Source organism: Lolium perenne, chromosome 4, assembly GCF_019359855.2.
Source record: "Lolium perenne isolate Kyuss_39 chromosome 4, Kyuss_2.0, whole genome shotgun sequence".
Classification (NCBI taxonomy): Eukaryota; Viridiplantae; Streptophyta; class Magnoliopsida; order Poales; family Poaceae; genus Lolium; species Lolium perenne.
In genome coordinates this window covers 138,144,904-138,166,104 of record NC_067247.2, presented here as the reverse complement: position 1 = coordinate 138,166,104, position 21,201 = coordinate 138,144,904, and the positions used below count along the sequence as shown (strand labels likewise).

Genomic DNA, 21,201 nt, shown 5'->3' with positions numbered 1-21,201 from the left:
AGGCGCCGCCACAACAGGGCGGCGCGGCCCAGGCCCTGGCCGCGCGGCCCTGGTGTGTGGGGCCCTCGTGTGGCCCCCTGACCTGCCCTTCCGCCTACTTAAAGCCTCCATCGCGAAACCCCCAGTACCGAGAGCCACGATACGGAAAACCTTACTGAGACGCCGCCGCTGCCAATCCCATCTCGGGGGATTCAGGAGATCGCCTCCGGCACCCTGCCGGAGAGGGGAATCATCTCCCGGAGGACTCTTCACCGCCATGGTCGCCTCCGGAGTGATGAGTGAGTAGTTCACCCCTGGACTATGGGTCCATAGCAGTAGCTAGATGATCGTCTTCTCCTTATGTGCTTCATTGTTGGATCTTGTGAGCTGCCTAACATGATCAAGATCATCTATCTGTAATGCTATATGTTGTGTTTGTCGGGATCCGATGGATAGAGAATACTATGTTATGATGATTATCAATCTATTAGCTATGTGTTGTTTATGATCTTGCATGCTCTCCGTTATTAGTAGAGGCTCTGGCCAAGTTTTTACTCTTAACTCCAAGAGGGAGTATTTATGCTCGATAGTGGGTTCATGCCTCCATTAAATCTGGGACAAGGATGTAAAGTTCTAAGGTTGTGGATGTGCTGTTGCCACTAGGGATAAAACATTGATGCTATGTCCGAGGATGTAGTTATTGATTACATTACGCACCATACTTAATGGAATTGTCTGTTGTTTGCAACTTAATACTGGAAGGGGTTCGGATGATAACCTGAAGGTGGACTTTTTAGGCATAGATGCATGCTGGATAGCGGTCTATGTACTTTGTCGTAATGCCCAACTAAATCTCACAATACTTATCATATCATGTATGTGCATTGTCATGCCCTCTCTATTTGTCAATTGCCCGACTGTAATTTGTTCACCCAACATGCTATTTATCTTATGGGAGAGACACCTCTAGTTAACTGTGGACCCCGGTCCTATTCTTTACATCGAATACAATCTGCTGCAATACTTGTTTTACTGTTCTTCGCAAACAATCATCATCCACACTATACATCTAATCCTTTGTTACAGCAAGCCGGTGAGATTGACAACCTCACTGTTTTGTTGGGGCAAAGTACTTTGGTTGTGTTGTGCAGGTTCCACGTTGGCGCCGGAATCCCTGGTGTTGTGCCGCACTACATCCCGCCGCCATCAACCTTCAACGTGCTTCTTGGCTCCTCCTGGTTCGATAAACCTTGATTTCTTTCTGAGGCAAAACTTGCTACTGTCTGCATCACACCTTCCTCTTGGGGTTCCCAACGGACATGTTAATTGCACGCATCAAGCTCTTTTTCTGGCGCCGTTGCCGGGGAACGAAGAAAAGTTACACCACAAAGATTTTCAACTCCCACGTCAACAGCTCTTTTTCTGGCGCCGTTGCCAGGGAGATCAAGACACGCTGCAAGGGGAGTCTCCACAATCCAATCTCTTTACTTTGTTTTTGTCTTGCTTTATTTTATTTACTACTTTGTTTGCTGCACTTAAACAAAACACAAAAAAATTAGTTGCTAGCTTTACTTTATTTACTGTCTTGCTCTCTATATCAAAAACACAAAAAAATTAGTTACTTGCATTTTACTTTTGCTACCATGTCTAGTTCTGCACCGGTTACTTCTTCACCTGAGGAATTAGTCTTCACTTTTAAACAAGGGGATGAGGAGAGTTTTAAAGATGCTTGGTCCAGAATTTTTACTTCTTATCGTAAAGCTGAACCTCAAATGACTCTAAGTTTGCTCCTTAGCAATTTTTATTTTGGTCTGATGATTCGCTATAGATATGCCTTGGATGCTGTAGTGGGAGGAGATTTCCTTCATTGCAATGGGGATCAAGCTTTTAATGCCATAAATAAGTTGGTTGCATCACATGATTCAGCTAATAACTTTGATTCAGCCCTTATTAGCATTTATAATAGATTAAACACTCTTGAGACAAGTGCATCTCGCTTGAATGAAAATTATAGATATGTTCGTAACCGTCTTGATCAAGTTTTAGTGAACTCTGAACCTTCATTATGGGATCCTACTATTAAAATTGTTATCGGTGACCAAACTCTTCATGCCAATTGTGATATTATGTCTGAATTTTGCTTAATGCCTAAGAGTATTCATGAATCTTTGAAACTTTGGGGATTTGTTGAAGGGGGAGAAGGAATAACTCTTATTGATAACTCTGTTATAATTCCTAAAGGAATAGCTGTGGGTGTGCATACAACCGTTCTTGGGAGAACAATATCCATTGATTATCTTGTTATTGAATGTGCAGGAACAGGACAAATCACACTCGGAAGATCCCTGCTGAAACTATTGGGAGCCGTCATAGATATGGGAGAAGGCACCCTAAAATTCACCTCTACACCCGGGGGTAGTCATATATTCCCTAAATCAAAGAGTAAGAAAAAGAACAAGAAAGGTAAATGTAAAGCCCACGGTAATGTCGATGCTTCATCTCTTGATAACACTTGATTTACACTTTCTGCGCCTAGCTGAAAGGCGTTAAAGAAAAGCGCTTATGGGAGACAACCCATGTTTTTACTACAGTACTTTGTTTTATATTTGAGTCTTGGAAGTTGTTTACTACTGTAGCAACCTCTCCTTATCATGTTTTTGTGCCAAGTAAAGTCTCTATGATAAAGTTGATGCTAGATTTGGATTGCTGCATAGAAACAGCATTGCTGTCTGTCACGAATTCGCGCAGAAGTCTCTGTAAAAAATTCAAAAAAATCTGCAAATTTACGTGCGTGATCCTCAGATATGTACGCAACTTTCATTAGTTTTGAGTTTTTCCGTTTGAGTAAGTTAAGTGCCCCTTCCAGGTTTGTCTTTACGGACTGTTCTGTTTTTGACAGATTCTGCCTTTTATTTCGCATTGCCTCATTTGCTATGTTGGATGAATTTCTTTGTTCCATTAATGTCCAGTAGCTTTGTGCAATGTCCAGAAGTGTTAAGAATGATTGTGTCACCTCTGAACATGTGAATTTTTGATTGTGCACTAACCCTCTAATGAGTTTGCTTGAAGTTTGGTGTGAAGGAAGTTTTCAAGGGTCAAGAGAGGAGTATGATATACTATGATCAAGAGGAGTGAAAGCTCTAAGCTTGGGGATGCCCCGGTGGTTCACCCCTGCATATTTTAAGAAGACTCAAGCGTCTAAGCTTGGGGATGCCCAAGGCATCCCCTTCTTCATCGACAACATTATCAGGTTCCTCCCCTGAAACTATATTTTTATTCAGTCACATCTTATGTGCTTTGCTTGGAGCGTCGGTTTGTTTTTGTTTTTGTTTTTGTTTGAATAAAATGGATCCTAGCATTCATTGTGTGGGAGAGAGACACGCTCCGCTGTTGCATATGGACAAATATATCCTTAGGCTTTACTCATAGTATTCATGGCGAAGGTTGAATCTTCTTCGTTAAATTGTTATATGGTTGGAATCGGGAAATGCTACATGTAGTAATTCTAAAATGTCTTGAATAATTTGATACTTGGCAATTGTTGTGCTCATGTTTAAGCTCTTGCATCATATACTTTGCACCCATTAATGAAGAAATACATAGAGCTTGCTAAAATTTGGTTTGCATATTTGGTCTCTCTAAAGTCTAGATAATTTCTAGTAAAGAGTTTGAACAACAAGGAAGACGGTGTAGAGTCTTATAATGTTTACAATATGTCTTTTATGTGAGTTTTGCTGCACTGGTTCATCCTTGTGTTTGTTTCAAATAACCTTGCTAGCCTAAACCTTGTATCGAGAGGGAATACTTCTCATGCATCCAAAATCCTTGAGCCAACCACTATGCCATTTGTGTCCACCATACCTACCTACTACATGGTATTCCTCCGCCATTCCAAAGTAAATTGCTTGAGTGCTACCTTTAAATTTCCATCATTCTCCTTTGCAATATATAGCTCATGGGACAAAATAGCCTTAAAAACTATTGTGGTATTGAATATGTACTTATGCACTTTATCTCTTATTAAGTTGCTTGTTGTGCGATAACCATGTTCCTGGGGACGCCATCTACTCTTTGTTGAATATCATGTGAGTTGCTATGCATGTTCGTCTTGTCTGAAGTAAGGGCGGTTTTCACAATCAAATGGTTTGAGTATGCATACTGTTAGAGAAGAACATTGGGCCGCTAACTAGAGCCATGAATCATGGTGGAAGTTTCAGTTTGGACATAAAACCTCAATCTCTTATGAGAATATTATCTGTTGTTGAATGCTTAAGCATTAAAAGAGGAGTCCATTATCTGTTTTCTATGTTGTCCCGGTATGGGTGTCTAAGTTGAAGAATGATCAAAAGCGAGAAATCCAAATGCGAACTTTCTCCTTAGACCCTTGTACAGGCGGCATAGAGGTACCCCTTTGTGACACTTGGTTGAAACATATGTTATGCAATGATAATCCGTGTTAATCCAAGCTAATTAGGACAAGGTGCGGGCACTATTAGTACACTATGCATGAGGCTTGCAATTTGTAGGATATAATTTACATGATACATATGCTTTATTACTACCGTTGACAAAATTGTTTCATGTTTTCAAAACTAAAGCTCTAGCACAAATATAGCAATCGATGCTTTCCTCTTTGAAGGACCTTTCTTTTACTTTTATGTTGAGTCAGTTCACCTATTTCTCTCCACCTCAAGAAGCAAACACTTGTGTGAACTGTGCATTGATTCCTACATACTTGCATATTGCACTTGTTATATTACTTTACATTGACACTATCCATGAGATATACATGTTATAAGTTGAAAGCAACCGCTGAAACTTAATATTCCTTTGTGTTGCTTCAATACCTTTACTTTGATTTATTGCTTTATGAGTTAACTCTTATGCAAGACTTATTGATGCTTGTCTTGAAGTACTATTCATGAAAAGTCTTTGCTTTATGATTCAGTTGTTTACTCATGTCATTACCATTGTTTTGATCGCTGCATTCATTACATATGCTTACAATAGTATGATCAAGGTTATGATGGCATGTCACTCCAGAAATTATCTTTGTTATCGTTTACCTGCTCGGGACGAGCAGGAACTAAGCTTGGGGTTGCTGATACGTCTCCGACGTATCGATAATTTCTTATGTTCCATGCCACATTATTGATGATATCTACATGTTTTATGCATACTTTATGTCATATTTATGCATTTTCCGGCACTAACCTATTAACGAGATGCCGAAGAGCCAGTTGCTGTTTTCTGCTGTTTTTGGTTTCAGAAATCCTACAAAGGAAATATTCTCGGAATTGGACGAAATCAATGCCCAGGGGCCTATTTTTACACGAAGCTTCCAGAAGACCGAAGAGGAGACGAAGTGGGGCCACGAGGCGCCGCCACAACAGGGCGGCGCGGCCCAGGCCCTGGCCGCGCGGCCCTGGTGTGTGGGGCCCTCGTGTGGCCCCCTGACCTGCCCTTCCGCCTACTTAAAGCCTCCGTCGCGAAACCCCCGCATCGAGAGCCACGATACGGAAAACCTTACTGAGACGCCGCCGCCGCCAATCCCATCTCGGGGGATTCAGGAGATCGCCTCCGGCACCCTGCCGGAGAGGGGAATCATCTCCCGGAGGACTCTTCACCGCCATGGTCGCCTCCGGAGTGATGAGTGAGTAGTTGACCCCTGGACTATGGGTCCATAGCAGTAGCTAGATGGTCGTCTTCTCCTTACGTGCTTCATTGTTGGATCTTGTGAGCTGCCTAATATGATCAAGATCATCTATCTGTAATGCTATATGTTGTGTTTGTCGGGATCCGATGGATAGAGAATACTATGTTATGATGATTATCAATCTATTAGCTATGTGTTGTTTATGATCTTGCATGCTCTCCGTTATTAGTAGAGGCTCTGGCCAAGTTTTTACTCTTAACTCCAAGAGGGAGTATTTATGCTCGATAGTGGGTTCATGCCTCCATTAAATGCAGGACAGTGATGAAAGTTCTAAGGTTGTGGATGTGCTGTTGCCACTAGGGATAAAACATTGATGCTATGTCCGAGGATGTAGTTATTGATTACATTACGCACCATACTTAATGCAATTGTCTGTTGTTTGCAACTTAATACTGGAAGGGGTTCGGATGATAACCTGAAGGTGGACTTTTTAGGCATAGATGCATGCTGGATAGCGGTCTATGTACTTTGTCGTAATGCCCAACTAAATCTCACAATACTTATCATATCATGTATGTGCATTGTCATGCCCTCTCTATTTGTCAATTGCCCGACTGTAATTTGTTCACCCAACATGCTATTTATCTTATGGGAGAGACACCTCTAGTGAACTGTGGACCCCGGTCCTATTCTTTACATCGAATACAATCTGCTGCAATACTTGTTTTACTGTTCTTCGCAAACAATCATCATCCACACTATACATCTAATCCTTTGTTACAGCAAGCCGGTGAGATTGACAACCTCACTGTTTCGTTGGGGCAAAGTACTTTGGTTGTGTTGTGCAGGTTCCACGTTGGCGCCGGAATCCCTGGTGTTGCGCCGCACTACATCCCGCCGCCATCAACCTTCAACGTGCTTCTTGGCTCCTCCTGGTTCGATAAACCTTGGTTTCTTTCTGAGGGAAAACTTGCTACTGTCTGCATCACACCTTTCTCTTGGGGTTCCCAACGGACGTGTTAATTGCACGCATCACTCTCCCACACAAAGAATGCTAGGATCCGATTTTATTCAAACAAAAACAAAAATAAACAAACAGACGCTCCAAGCAAAGCACATAAGATGTGACTGAATAAAAATATAGTTTTACTAGAGGTGACCTGATAAGTTGTCGATGAAGAAGGGGATGCCTTGGGCATCCCCAAACTTAGATGCTTGAGTCTTCTTAAAATATGCAGGGATGAACCACGGGGGCATCCCCAAGCTTAGACTTTTCGCTCTTCTTGATCATATTGTATCATCCTCCTCTCTTGACCCTTGAAAACTTCCTCCACACCAAACTCGAAACAAACTCGTTAGAGGGTTAGTGCATAATTGAAAATTCATATATTCAGAGGTGACATAATCATTCTTAACACTTCTGGACATTGCACAAAGCTACTGAAAGTTAATGGAACAAAGAAATCCATCAAGCATAGCAAAACAAGCAATGCGAAATAAAAGGCAGAATCTGTCAAAACATAACAGTCCGTAAAGACGAATTTTCCAGGGGCACTTAACTTGCTCAGATGAAAATGCTCAAATTGAAAGAAAGTTGCGTACATATCTGAGGATCACACACGTAAATTGGCATATTTTTCTGAGTTACGTACAGAGAACCCTGCCCAAATTCGTGACAGCAAGAAATCTGTTTCTGCGCAGTAATCCAAATCTAGTATTGACTTTACTATCAAAGACTTTACTTGGCACAACAATGCAATAAAATAAATATAAGGAGAGGTTGCTACAGTAGTAACAACTTCCAAGACTCAAATATAAAACAAAAGTTCTGTAGTAAAAACATGGGTTGTCTCCCATAAGCGCTTTTCTTTAACGCCTTTCAGCTAGGCGCAGAAAGTGTGAATCAAGTATTATCAAGAGATGAAACATTAACATCAAAAATTTTCTCACAAACAAAACTTGTTGTAGAGGGTACCTTAGATGCTCCATTATCTAAATTTCCTATAGTGGTACTAAGGGTTTTATCAATTTTAGGCTTATAATAATTCTTTGGCTTAGGCACCTTAGAGACATACATGAATTTTTGCTCCTTGCCCACATAAGCTTTCTCCTTAAATTTAAGAGAAGAAAAAGTTGAACCCAATGTTCCCATAGCTTCTTCAAGTTTACCAATTCTATGGGTTTGATTATCATGGATAGCACAAGTTTCTAAAGTAGCAATTCTTTTATTAATTCCTCCTAGGGATTTATCAAGTTTATCAGTATTATCAAGTAATATCCCCAGTTTAGTCTCAACACTTGGAAGATTTTTCTCTATGGCTTCTAACTTTTTCATGACATCCTCAAGAGAGATTTCAGTTTTAGTTTCATTAACAGGTGGTATTCCAACTAGACTCTCAATGATGCAACTAGCTTCTAAAGCAGGAGTACCTAGGAAATTACCCCCCGAAAGAGTATCAAGAACATACCTATTCCAGCTAGATATACCAACATAAAAGTTCCTGAGTAGGATAATTGTGGAGTGTTTCTTAGTGCACCTATGATGAGCATCACTAATTCTATACCAAGCATCTTTAAAACTTTCTCCACCTTATTGCTTAAAAGAATGAACTTCAACTTCAGGATTACTCATTTTAGCAATAGTAAATAAAGAAAACTAGATAAAGTAAATGCGAGTAACTAATTTTTTGTGTGTTTTTGATATAGAGAACGCAAACAAGATAGTAAATAAAGTAAAGCTAGCAACTAATTTTTTTGTGTTTTGTTTTAGTGCAGCAAACAAAGTAGTAAGTAAAGTAAAGCAAGACAAAAACAAAGTAAAGAGATTGGAAGTGGAGACTCCCCTTGCAGCGTGTCTTGATCTCCCCGGCAACGGCGCCAGAAAAAGTGCTACTGGCGTGTAGTTGACGTGGGAGATAGAAATCTTTGTGGTGTAACTTTTCTTCAGGTCCCCGGCAACAGCGCCAGAAAAAGAGCTTGATGCGTGCAGTTAACACACGTCCGTTGGGAACCCCAAGAGGAAGGTGTGATGCGTACAGTAGCAAGTTTTCCCTCAGAAAGAAACCAAGGTTTATCGAACCAGTAGGAGCCAAGAAGCACGTTGAAGGTTGATGGCGGCGAAGTGTAGTGCGGCGCAACACCAGGGATTCCGGCGCCAACGTGGAACCTGCACAACACAACCAAAGTACTTTGCCCCAACATAACAGTGAGGTTGTCAATCTCACCGGCTTGCTGAAAACAAAGGATTAACTATATTGTGTGGAAGATGATGATTGTTTGCGAAGAACAGTAAAGAACAATTGCCGTAGATTGTATTTCAGATGTAAAGAATGGACCGGGGTCCATAGTTCACTAGTGGTGTCTCTCCCATAAGATAAATAGCATGTTGGGTGAACAAATTACAGTTGGGCAATTGACAAATAAAGAAGGCATAACAATGCACATACAAATATCATGATGAGTACTATGAGATTTAATCAGGGCATTACGACAAAGTACATAGACCGCTATCCAGCATGCATCTATGCCTAAAAAGTCCACTTTCAGGTTATCATCCGAACCCCTTCCGGTATTAAGTTGCAAGCAACAGACAATTGCATTAAGTATGGTGCGTAATGTAATCAACACAAATATCCTTAGACAAAGCATCGATGTTTTATCCCTAGTGGCAACAGCACATCCACAACCTTAGAACTTTCTAGCACTGTCCCAGATTCAATGGAGGCATGAACCCACTATCGAGCATAAATACTCCCTCTTGGAGTTACAAGTATCAACTTGGCCAGAGCCTCTAGTAGCAACGGAGAGCATGCAAGAACATAAACAACATATATGATAGATTGATAATCAACTTGACATAGTATTCAATATTCATCGGATCCCAACAAACACAACATGTAGCATTACAAATAGATGATCTTGATCATGATAGGCAGCTCACAAGATCTAACATGATAGCACAATGAGGAGAAGACGACCATCTAGCTACTGCTATGGACCCATAGTTCAGGGGTGAACTACTCACACATCGATCCGGAGGCGATCATGGCGATGAAGAGCCCTCCGGGAGATGATTCCCCTCTCCGGCAGGGTGCCGGAGGCGATCTCCTGAATCCCCCGTGATGGGATTGGCGGCGGCTGCGTTTCTGGAAGGTTTTCCGTATCGTGGCTCTCGGTACTGGGGGTTTCACGACGAAGACTTTAAGTAGGCGAAGAGGTAGGTCAGGGGGCGCCACGAGGGGCCCACACGCTAGGGCCGCGCGGCCAGGACCTGGGCCGCGCTGCCCTGTTGTGTGGCCGAAGCCCCTGGGCGTTGATTTCGTCCAATTCCGAGAATATTTCCTTACTAGGATTTCTGAAACCAAAAACAGCAGAAAACAGCAACTGGCTCTTCAGCATCTCGTCAATAGGTTAGTGCCGGAAAATGCATAATAATGACATAAAATGTGTATAAAATATGTGAGTATCATCATAAAAGTAGCATGGAACATAAGAAATTATAGATACGTTTGGGACGTATCAGGAGCGTCTCGGCGCGACTGCTCGCTGCTGTTCGTGCTCTTCTTCGATGATTCGGCTGCTTCATCGACAAATCCGACTACACCATGGTCGACATCAACAATACCCATGGTGGTGGTGGTGCTGCTTTTCCTCTCCTACCTTGCACTGCTACTTGTTCCATGTTCAGATCTGATGCATGTGCTTAGTCTGATGTGTGTGGTTAAGTATGTTTGTGCATCTGTAATGTTGCTTTCGGTAATTAAACTCACACGGAAATTGCCTAATAATCTAACATGTACAACCGACATACAATCATACAGATACACAATACATATACAGCTAGGTATACATGCTATTTAACACACCCCTCAATTATAACTTATCTAAGTTAAGATTGCGACGAAAGATGCCTAGCTGTCTTGTAGAAAGCGATTTAGTGAATTCATCTGCCACCTGATCTTCTGAGGGAATAAACCGTATGTCCAAGAGTTTCCGAGCAACTCTCTCACGAACAAAATAATAATCCACTTCGATATGCTTAGTCCTAGCATGAAACACTGGATTAGCAGAGATATATGTAGCTCCAATATTGTCACACCATAAACACGTCGCTCTACTTTGCGACACTCCCAACTCATACAGAAGAGCCTGCAACCAACGACTTCAGCAGTTGCATCAGCCAGTGCTTTGTACTCAACCTCTGTACTAGACCTTGACACTGTTGTTTGCTTTCTTGCACTCCATGAGACCAAATTAGATCCAAAGAAAACTGCAAAACCACCAGTGATCTTCTGTCATATAGACATCATGCCCAGTCAGCATCTGAGAAAGAACTGACCATAGTAGAGTCAGATTTACTCAAACGCAGTCCAAGTGACAGAGTACCTTTCACATATCTCAACATACGTTTTACTGATGTCCAATGAACTGTTGTAGGAGCATGAAGAAATTAACAAACTTTGTTGACAGGGAAAGAAATATCTGGTCTGGTCAGAGTAATATACTGTAAAGCACCAACAATACTCCTGTATCGAGTAGAATCATCACTACTCAAAATTTCTCCTTCTGTCAAAGACAACTTTTCAGACACTGGTAATGGAGTATCAACTGCTTTGCATATCTTCATATTCACACGGCTAAGAAGCTCATTAGCATACTTTTCCTGAGATAGAATAATACCATCATGTACCTTCTTGACCTCAATCCCAAGAAAATAGTGTAATGCTCCCAAATCCTTCAAGGCATAATCCATGCCGAGATCATGAAGTAGAGCACCAACAGCCTTCTCTAATGAACTAGCAACAACAATGTCATCAACATAAATAAGCATATAGATGACTACACCCCCTTTGTTGTAGAAAAACAGAGAAGTATTAGCCTTGGATGCAGAAAAACCAAGAGACTGAAATTTAGAACTGAGTCGAGAGTACGAAGCCCGAGGCGTCTGTTTCAGATCATACAAAGCTTTGTCAAGCTTACAAACATGTACCAAGTGAGCACCATCCTCATAACCAGGTGGTTGCTTCATATAGACCTCTTCTTCCAGAACACCATGTAAAAACACGTCTTCACATCAAGCTGGCAAAGGTGCCATGCTCTAGACACAGCAAGGGCTAGAACCAAACGAATAGTCTCTGCCTTCACAACAGGACTAAAAGTATCCTCATAGTCTATCCCATAGCGTTGCTTGAAACCCTTCGTAACCAAGCGAGCTTTATATCTATCAATAGTACCATCTGCCTTCTTCTTTATTTTGTAAATCCACTTGCAATCAATCACATTTCTGCCAGAAGAAGCTGGAACAAGATGCCAACTTTTATTGTTCATCAATGCAGAATACTCTTCATCCATGGCAGATTTCCACTTAGGATCATCAAGAGCCTCTTGAACAGAAGTGGGTTCACCAGACGTACACACATTTGCAAAACGAAGCCGATCATAGCGCACGCGGCCATCAGTAATAATTTTGGGCTTCTCAATACCATGCTGAAGACATGTACGAAGTCGTGGTGGCTCAGCAGCAGAAGGCGCAGGATCAGGAGCCATAGAAGATCCAGAGTAATCTGGCGCGCTGTCAGTCGGCGCCGATCCGGTGTGCTGAGCGGAGGATGAGGGCGCGGCCACACACGATCCGCTGTGGTCCTGCGAGGCTGACACTGTCCCTGGTCCCGCGATAGAGGCTGCAGGAGAATCTGCATGGGATCGGGCACCAGGTGCTGTCACTGGTGATCCCGAGGGCGGTCGGCCCTGCTGGTGCTGCTCCAATGATTGGTGAGAATCAACCTCGGAAAACGTGTCAGGGCCTGAAAAATCATTAGAATGACCGCCTGGAACCGAATTTTCTCTAGATTCCTGATGAATAGACTTAGCAGAAGCATTAGCAGCAGGATTATCATCAGAATCAACATGTAAATCGTGCCCCTCATGACTATGCAAAGACAGAGGTTGCAAATTGAGAGGGAGAAGATTAATTTTGGCACGCAAAAGAGCTCTTGCATTGGAGTGAAGAGTGGCAAATGGGAACACCGTTTCATCAAACACAATGTCGCGGGAAATATACACACGACCACTAGAAATATCAAGGCACTTGTAGCCCTTATGGAGACTGCTATAGCCAAGAAAAACACACTGTTTGGACCGGAACTGCAGTTTGCGTTGATTATATGGACGAAGATTGGGCCAACAAGCACACCCAAAAATTCTTAGAAAAGAATAATCACCCTTCTTACCAAGAAGGCACTCTATTGGGTACCAAGAAGGCACTCTATTGGGGTTTGTGAATTGATAACCTTACTAGGAAGGCGATTAATGAGATAAAACGAAGTAAGAAAGGCTTCATCCCAAAACTTTAGAGGCATAGAGGCATATGCAAGAAGAGATAGACCAACCTCAACAATGTGCCTATGTTTACGCTCAGCAGGGCCATTTTGCTGATGAGCATGTGGACATGAAACAAGATGAGATATGCCTACTTTCTGAAAAAAAGGAATTGAAGTTTTGATACTCACCACCCCAATCAGTTTGCAATGCTATAATTTTCTTATCAAAGAGTCTCTCAAATTGATGCTGGAAATCATGAAATTTTTAGAAAACATCAGATTTCTTTTTCAACATATATATCCAAGTGAATTTGCTATAATCATCAATGAAACTCACATAATATTTATATCTCCCAAAAAGCCTGAGGCAGGGCCCCAAACATCAGAGAATACAAGTTCAAGGGGAGAAGTGGACACACCGGTTGACTTTGGATAAGGAAGTTGATGGCTCTTGGCCATTTGACAAGCATCACAAATGAACTCTTTATTTGACTCACTAAATGAAATATTATTCTCTCGAAGAACTTGATGAACTACCACCGATGATGGATGACCTAGATGCCTATGACAAAGCGAAGACGAAGCCTTGACGACACCATGAACTTGATGACCTGGAGGTGAAGAAACCGATGGTAGAAAGGGATAAAGCCCGTCCACACATCTACCTTCCAACAACACCTCCCTCATGTCCTGATCCTTGACAAAGAAAGAATTAGGCCAATACTCAACAAAGGCGTGATTATCTTTGGTAAGACGACTAGTGGATAAAAGGATCATTGAGGCATCAGGAACATGCCGAATATTTTTGAGATGCAAGTCATGAGTGAGGGAACGGATTACAGATTGACCAACATGATGTATATCCATACCTGCACCATTTGTTGTATGAATCTGCTCGTTGCCGTGGTAGCGATCCCGCATATGAAGTTTTTCTAGCTCTGACGTAACTTGGTCCGTTGCACCAGTGTCTGAATACCATGCCGTGTCAACGCCATGTGAGCCAACAGCAGCTCCAGCTGTTCGATCGGGACCGTGATAGTTCTTCTGAAAACGCTTCCAGCACTGCAACACACCATGTCCCTCCTTGCCACAAAGCTGACAGGTGACTCGAGGTCCATGATCACCACCGCCCTTGCGATAGCCCTAATTGCGACCACCATTGCCGCCTCCTCGATGCTGATCAGTGCTGCTGCGGTTGTCGTAGCCGCGCTGATCATACCCGCGGTTATCATAACCGCGTTGTTCCTAGTAGTTGATGCGTCCTCCTCCTCTACCTCCACGGTAACCACGTCCGCCACGGTTTGCCAGGTTTGCGGTCATGCTGCCATCCGCAGAGTCGGATGGATTCTGGCCTTCCAGACGTGCTTCATATGAGAGGAGCTGAGCGTAAAGATCGCTCAGACTTATGAACTTCTCCGCCTTGATCAATGCGGTGATTGTAGCAACGAATCCATTATATGCCTCATCATGTAGACCGGCAAGAACATACAATATAACATCGTCGTTGTCCAGAGGTTTTCCCGCAGCAGCCATCTCATCTGCTAGGGTTTTGATTTGGTTGAAGTAGACAGCCGCAGTCTTGTTCTCCTTCTGCGTCTGATTCAACTGCGTGCGGAGTTGCACCACATGGGCCTTGGATTGCGACGAGAACATCTCCATCACCGCCTTCCAGGCACTTTCCGAGCTTGTCTGCCCGACCATCTGGGTTAAAACCTCGCGTGACATGTTGCGCATAAGGTACCCGAGCACCATCTGATCTTGAGCGATCCACCTTGCGTACTCGGGGTTTGGGATTTTGACCTCCTTCCCATCGGCGTCCTTGGACACCATCTCCTTCTCCGGCTCCGGTGTTGTCCCGTCTAGGAACCCAGAGAGTTGTGCCCCGCAGATGTCAGGGAGGACTTGAGTCTGCCATATCAAGAAGTTGTCTCTGGTAAGTGATACGTCTCCGACGTATCTATAATTTCTGATGTTCCATGCTTGTTTTATGACAATACCTACATGTTTTGTTCACACTTTATATTGTTTTTATGCGTTTTCCGGAACTAACTTATTGACGAGATGCCGAAGGGCCAGTTGCTGTTTTCTGCTGTTTTTGGTTTCAGAAATCCTACAAAGGAAATATTCTCGGAATCGGACGAAATCAACGCCCAATATCTTATTTTGCCCGGAAGCTTCCAGAGCACCGAAGAGGGGCCAGAGGGGAGCCAGGGGAGCCCCACCCCACAGGGCGGCGCAACCAAGGGGGGGGCGCCCCCCTAGTGTGTGGGTCCCCCGTGGCCCCTACGACTCCGCCTCTTCGCCTATTTAGTCGTCCCTGACCTAAATCCTCGACCCGGATTGACGAAACCAAAGAAAACCTTCCAGAGCCGCCGCCATCGCGAAACTCCAATTCGGGGGACAGAAGTCTCTGTTCCGGCACCCTGCCGGGACGGGGAATTGCCCCCCGGTGTCATCTCCACCGCCGTCTCCACCGCCATCTTCACCGCCATCGCTGTCTCCATGATGAGGAGGGAGTAATTCACCGCCGGGGCTGAGGGCTCCGCTGTAGCTATGTGGTTCATCTCTCTCTTTATGTGATCTAGTTGAATATCATCTATGTGCTACTATAGTGATGTTATTAAAGTACTCTATTCCTCCTCCACGGTGTAATGGTGACAGTGTGTGCATCGTGTAGTACTTGGCGTAGGTTATGATTGTAATCTCTTGTAGATTATGAAGTTAACTATTGCTATGATAGTATTGATGCGATCTATTCCTCCTTCATAGTGTGATGGTGACAGTGTGCATGCTATGTTAGTACTTGGTTTAGTTGTGTTGATCTATCGTGCACTCTAAGGTTATTTAAACATGAATATCGAATATTGTGGAGCTTGTTAACTCCGGCATTGAGAGTTTGTGTAATCCTACACAATTAGTGGTGTTCATCATCCAACAAAAGAGTGTAGAGTGGCTTTATTATGTGATCAAAGTTGAGAGTGTCCACTAGTGAAAGCAGGATCCCTAGGCCTTGCTTCCAAGCATCGAATCTCCGTTTGTTTACTGTTTTGTTGCATGTTTACTCGCTGTCATATTTTATTCAGATTGCTATTACCACTCATATACATCCATACTACTTGTATTTCACTATCTCTTCGTCGAACTACTGCACCTATACATCTGACAAGTGTATTTGGTGTGTTGGGGACACAAAAGACTTCTTGCTTTGTGATTGCAGGGTTGCTTGAGAGGGATATCTTTGACCTCTTCCTCCCTGAGTTCGATAAACCTTGGGTGATCCACTTAAGGGAAACTTGCTGCTGTTCTACAAACCTCTGCTCTTGGAGGCCCAACACTGTCTACAAGAATAGAAGCACCCGTAGACATCAGTAAGCTTCTTAGAGACCGACGCAGTCAGATTGTTGCCACCGGTTGTCGACGAGGAAGAGGAACCGAACGACATGGCGGCGACGGCGAGCTCTCAGATGTGTTTGGAAGATTGACGCTCTGAGACCATATCAAACGTATATGGGATGCGTAACCCTAAACCAGTGCCGCGGTGTGACTTATATAGACAGGTGGATTACAGAGGTGGGTCGGTGTACAACATCCCTGTACAACCGACGTACAATCATACAGATACACAATACATATACAACTAGGTATACAGGCTATTTAACAGGGAGGACGGCTACCGCGCCACCAACCGCGTAGGTAAGGGCGCGTCGCATCCACGATTACCAACTAGGCTAAGACCGTGTCGATGACACGTACAAGGAGAGCACAGAAGAACAAACATTACATATGGGGAACCTGAGGACCATGGGGTGGAAGCAGGTGCGTGTGTGTATTTGTGTGTGTGTGTGTATGGGGGGGGGGGGGGGGCTATGCCCCCTCCCCTACATTTGTATTGCATAGAGATAAGTTTTGTCACATGTGTTAAAGAATCTCAATGAGGATTTGATCGCAGAACATAAGGTAAAAGCGTTTTATTTGATTGTTGTATTAATTACAAACACAAGGTAATAGGAAAATAAATAAATAGTAGTAGAACCTACCAAATGTATCGATACTAAAGTTTTAATTCCGTCCAAAAGTCCTAGGCAATGTTAAAGTTGTAGCTTGTTTTTAAAATAGTTCTACATTTTGGCAAGATCAAGACTTTTGAATATCCCTCGCTCGATGTAGCACACTCATAACAAATGTATCTACATATTTTAAAGTTTGTTGCGTTATTATTCATGATATCAGACAACTTTTTTTATATTCGTTGGGACGGATATATTAATAGTTGTAATAGTGCACATGTTTTTCGTTTACACTTTGATGTGTAGAAATTGCATGGATATAAGATGAATCATGAAGTAGCCTCTCATTGTGGTAAAATTACGAGTTTCAAAAAAATTGTCCATCGGGAACTATTTTGTCAAAAGAAGTTGTGAATGGTATAATATTTATGACATATAATTTATATATTTGTTGACAATAATTATGTTCAAACTTTTTATTAAATTACGTAACCCTTATAAACATATAAATAGCATAATTTATAACTCATCAAAAGATATTCAAGTTGAGAGCATGCATGCATAATTTAAGTAAGCTCTAGCTAGCCTTTGGAGATATCATCCGTGCAGGTTAAGCAATAAGCAGAGCTGTCAAATCTCCATGGACTCGGCTCCTCGCTAGTCAACAACTGGATGCGCCATCCGGATCACGTAAAACCAGGCCAGAATTGTATTAAACCACATGTGGCAGGCCAGCCTAGCCAAGATGATTTGGTCACTCCATTGACCGGTCAGCATCACGGACCCCTTCCTTCTCCCGTCCCCTCCTCCCCGTCTCCCTCTCCCACGTACACTATATATAATAAACCTGACTCCGGCGAGCCAGTCATCTCCTTCTCCCACAATTAGCCATCGTTAACTGCTCCAACTGCCCGTGCCCTCGGCCGATCGATTTTCCGGCCGGCTGGCGATGCTATTGTACACCGTGCAGTTTCTTTGCTCCGTCGTCGCCGCTTTTACCCGGCTCGTGCGCGCCCTCCACAAGGCCATGGCCACCGTCCTCTGCTCCCCGCCGGTCTCCGTGCCCGCTGCATCTACCGCCTCTTCTCCACTTTCCATGAGAAGGACAACGAAGGTGCACCCAATCGTCAGCGTCGCCATAGGAGATGCAAGCGAGCAGCAGCTGTTTGCACCCGCGGTGGATGCTTTTGCGCCGTGCAATGGTAGTGGCGGCGTCGTGGAGCAGATTGAGTCGACGAAGAAGGCGGCGAGGAGGAGGCCGTCGATGCTTGTCATACCGGTGGTTCCTGAGGCCGCCGAGACGCCGTCTGGCTGGGGGGTGGTAGTGGCGGAGAAGGAGGCTGAGGTGGAGGCGGAAGGGGATGGGTTTTGCTTGGCGAGCAGGAGAGGTGCGAGGCATGCAAATGAGGATGCGTATTGTGCGATCACTCACAAAGTTGGAGCAGATTCCCAGCTGGTAAACTTTTTTTATCTATAACTTTTTCTCGGGGATGATCATCTGCTGTTACTTTTTCGCAAGGAAATACAGATTGACTAAATAAAATCCATTCCCCTCGCTGTCCACTCCTGGATCTAGCTTGCAAAGAACAATAGTAATCAATAATCGCTCCTTCAAGTTTTCAAAAAATATGAGAAAAATCTTACATGTAGTGTGTGGCCTAAACTAAACACATACACATATAGTACTTTGGAATGTAAAATGTGACCATTTATGACAAACAAAACGAATTTGATCTATTTACTTGTTTGTTTTCGCATATCCAAATAAGTTACATGTGCCTTCTCTAATTTTGCTATGAAAAAACACTATGAAACACATTCAACATGGAAATATATTTCATTTCATGAAAAAACTACTGATACTGAATTGGTGGTACTCTACTTTTGTCCACAATATGATATTATTTCCTATTAATTTGATCAATCTTTGAAGACTTCAACTTTGGGAAAACAACTCATTCACCATATTATCTTAGAACAAAGGGAGCTTATCTGAGTCTGAGTGCATGTTTAGCAGGTTTTAACATGATTTTCTTGATCATTGAGAAATAAATATGTAGTCCTGTCCCTCATATACATTTGTGCAAACAATACGGAGACGTTGACTTATGTACTGAAACACTAATTAAAAGCTGGGGCACAATTCCTGTGGATTGACTCAGTCAGAGTAGGCCGCCCATCACATGCATGAATAACAAAGTCTTCTCCTTGGTGTCTCTGCAGGCATTCTACGGTGTGTACGATGGGCATGGCGGCCGTGCGGCCGTGGACTTGGTCTCCGAGCGGCTGGGCAATAACGTCGTGGCCGCTGTGCTGGCCACGACGGAGGTGCAGGAAGGTGCAGCAGAGGCGGCGTCGTCGTCGGTAGACGCCACGGTGGCCGCGATCAGAGCCGCCTACTTGTCCACCGACAACGAGTTCCTTGGCCAGGTGTGTACTATGTTTTTACCAGGTCTCTCTTGGCTAGCTGCATGAGTTGAACGCGTCAACACAGCTTCCGCTGCTGTACCACATACTTTGCATGCCGACAATGGCGATGCCCATCAGTACTCCGTTAGGGTTATGATTGGGATGGCCGAAACGTGCACATTTGCTAGCTTATTCTACCTTTGCCGTGTCTCAGGCTCCCAGGTGACACTTTTGGTGAATCTCAATTGCTAAGTTGGTAGCTAGTACCCCGTTTCAAAATAAATAAATAATTAAGTATCCTATCTTTATTCAGATACAGGTGTACAATTTAATAATGCGATATACATATATGTTGGAACTGATAAGATAGTTTGTATGAATGAAACCGATTTTCTTCTCAATAACTAAGTCGATCTTTGCTTGCGCTGCAGGGCCTAAGAGGTGGTTCATGTGCCGCAACAGCGCTGGTGAAGGACGGCAACCTCTATGTGGCGAACCTCGGCGACTGCCGTGCCGTCATGAGCAGCGACGGCACGGCGACCGCCCTGACCTCGGACCACACCGCCGCGAGGGGGGACGAGAGGGTCCGCATCGAGAGCTCGGTAAGCTGATCGATCGATACGATGCACATATTCACTCCACACGGCTCGCACAACCGACTCGGGAGGCTAATCTGGACAATCGTAATCATGCAGGGTGGCTACGTGAGTTGCGGTAGCAACGGCGTCTGGAGGGTGCAGGACTGCCTTGCCGTGTCGCGGGCGTTCGGCGACGCCAGCCTCAAGCGGTGGGTGATCTCCGAGCCGGAGATCAGGAGACATACCCTCACCGCCGGCTGCGAGTTCCTCGTCCTCGCCTCCGACGGCCTATGGAATAAGGTGTCCAACCAGGAGGCGGTGGACGCCGTCTCGAGAAGCAGCAACTACGGTCGCACCTCCGCGGGCTGCTGCAAGGAGCTCGTGGACATGGCGCGGAGTAGAGGGAGCAGGGATGACATCACCGTCATGGTGGTCGACCTCAAGAGGTTCACGTAGTATAGAATGCCACGAAAAGCCAGATGGGGACTAAGACATACGACAATTTTTCCAGGAACAAGGGCAGACACGTCGTGCCAATCGTCAAGGAAGAACGTGAGCACCCGTGCGGATAGTTAGCATTAGGATTTCAGTCCTGGAGGCGGCCGGGCTAACAATCTTGCTGACCGGCCTCGGATCGGATCATTCGAACAGAGTTACAAAGAAACGAATTATACAAGCTAGTGTACTCACTAACAAATCGGGGAGAAATGAAGACGGAGAGCTCCTAAATTGATCGCGTGTAGATATCTTCAACTTTCTTTTTTTGTTTAGGAGCAATAATAAATGTCTTTTCTGTCCCTGCATGTGTGTATATATGCTTGTGCCATGAAGAAAGCCATATATGGTATGGGTAGTGATGTGGCATTACCCTTCGGGTAACCAACATTAGACTATCTTCACCGGTCTAACCAGGGGCCATGAAGATTGCCTAATATCTGAAGTGGGCCTGCGCGTTGGCGTTGGAGAAGAAGACTCATCCGAAGGAAAGATAATTGATGGACAAGCAAAGAAGATACGATACAAGGAAGATTTAGACTATGTCTCTTTGTACCTTAGTCGAATCCGGACAGACCTCTCGAGACCTGGCATACTATATAAATGCTAGGAGAGTATCTTCCGGAACACAACTTACACGCATAGAACCATCGTAAGATCAAACCTAAACTTAGAATCCTTGCCTCTTGACGAGATCACCGTAGCCCATCGGCTACCCCATTGTAACCTGATATACTTTCGATAATCAAGATCGGACA

At 43.9% G+C, this 21,201-nt stretch overlaps 1 protein-coding gene across 1 annotated transcript; it reads left to right on the top strand.

The window, feature by feature from the left end:
* The first annotated feature begins 17,797 nt into the window (after window positions 1–17,797).
* On the top strand, window positions 17,798–20,806 carry LOC127294017 (probable protein phosphatase 2C 74). Its single transcript, XM_051323751.2, has 4 exons — window positions 17,798–18,417; window positions 19,185–19,391; window positions 19,802–19,972; window positions 20,066–20,806. The coding sequence occupies exons 1-4, from the start codon at window positions 17,911–17,913 to the stop codon at window positions 20,402–20,404; spliced, it is 1,224 nt and encodes a 407-aa protein (XP_051179711.1). The 5' UTR covers window positions 17,798–17,910; the 3' UTR covers window positions 20,405–20,806.
* Window positions 20,807–21,201: the final 395 nt, after the last annotated feature.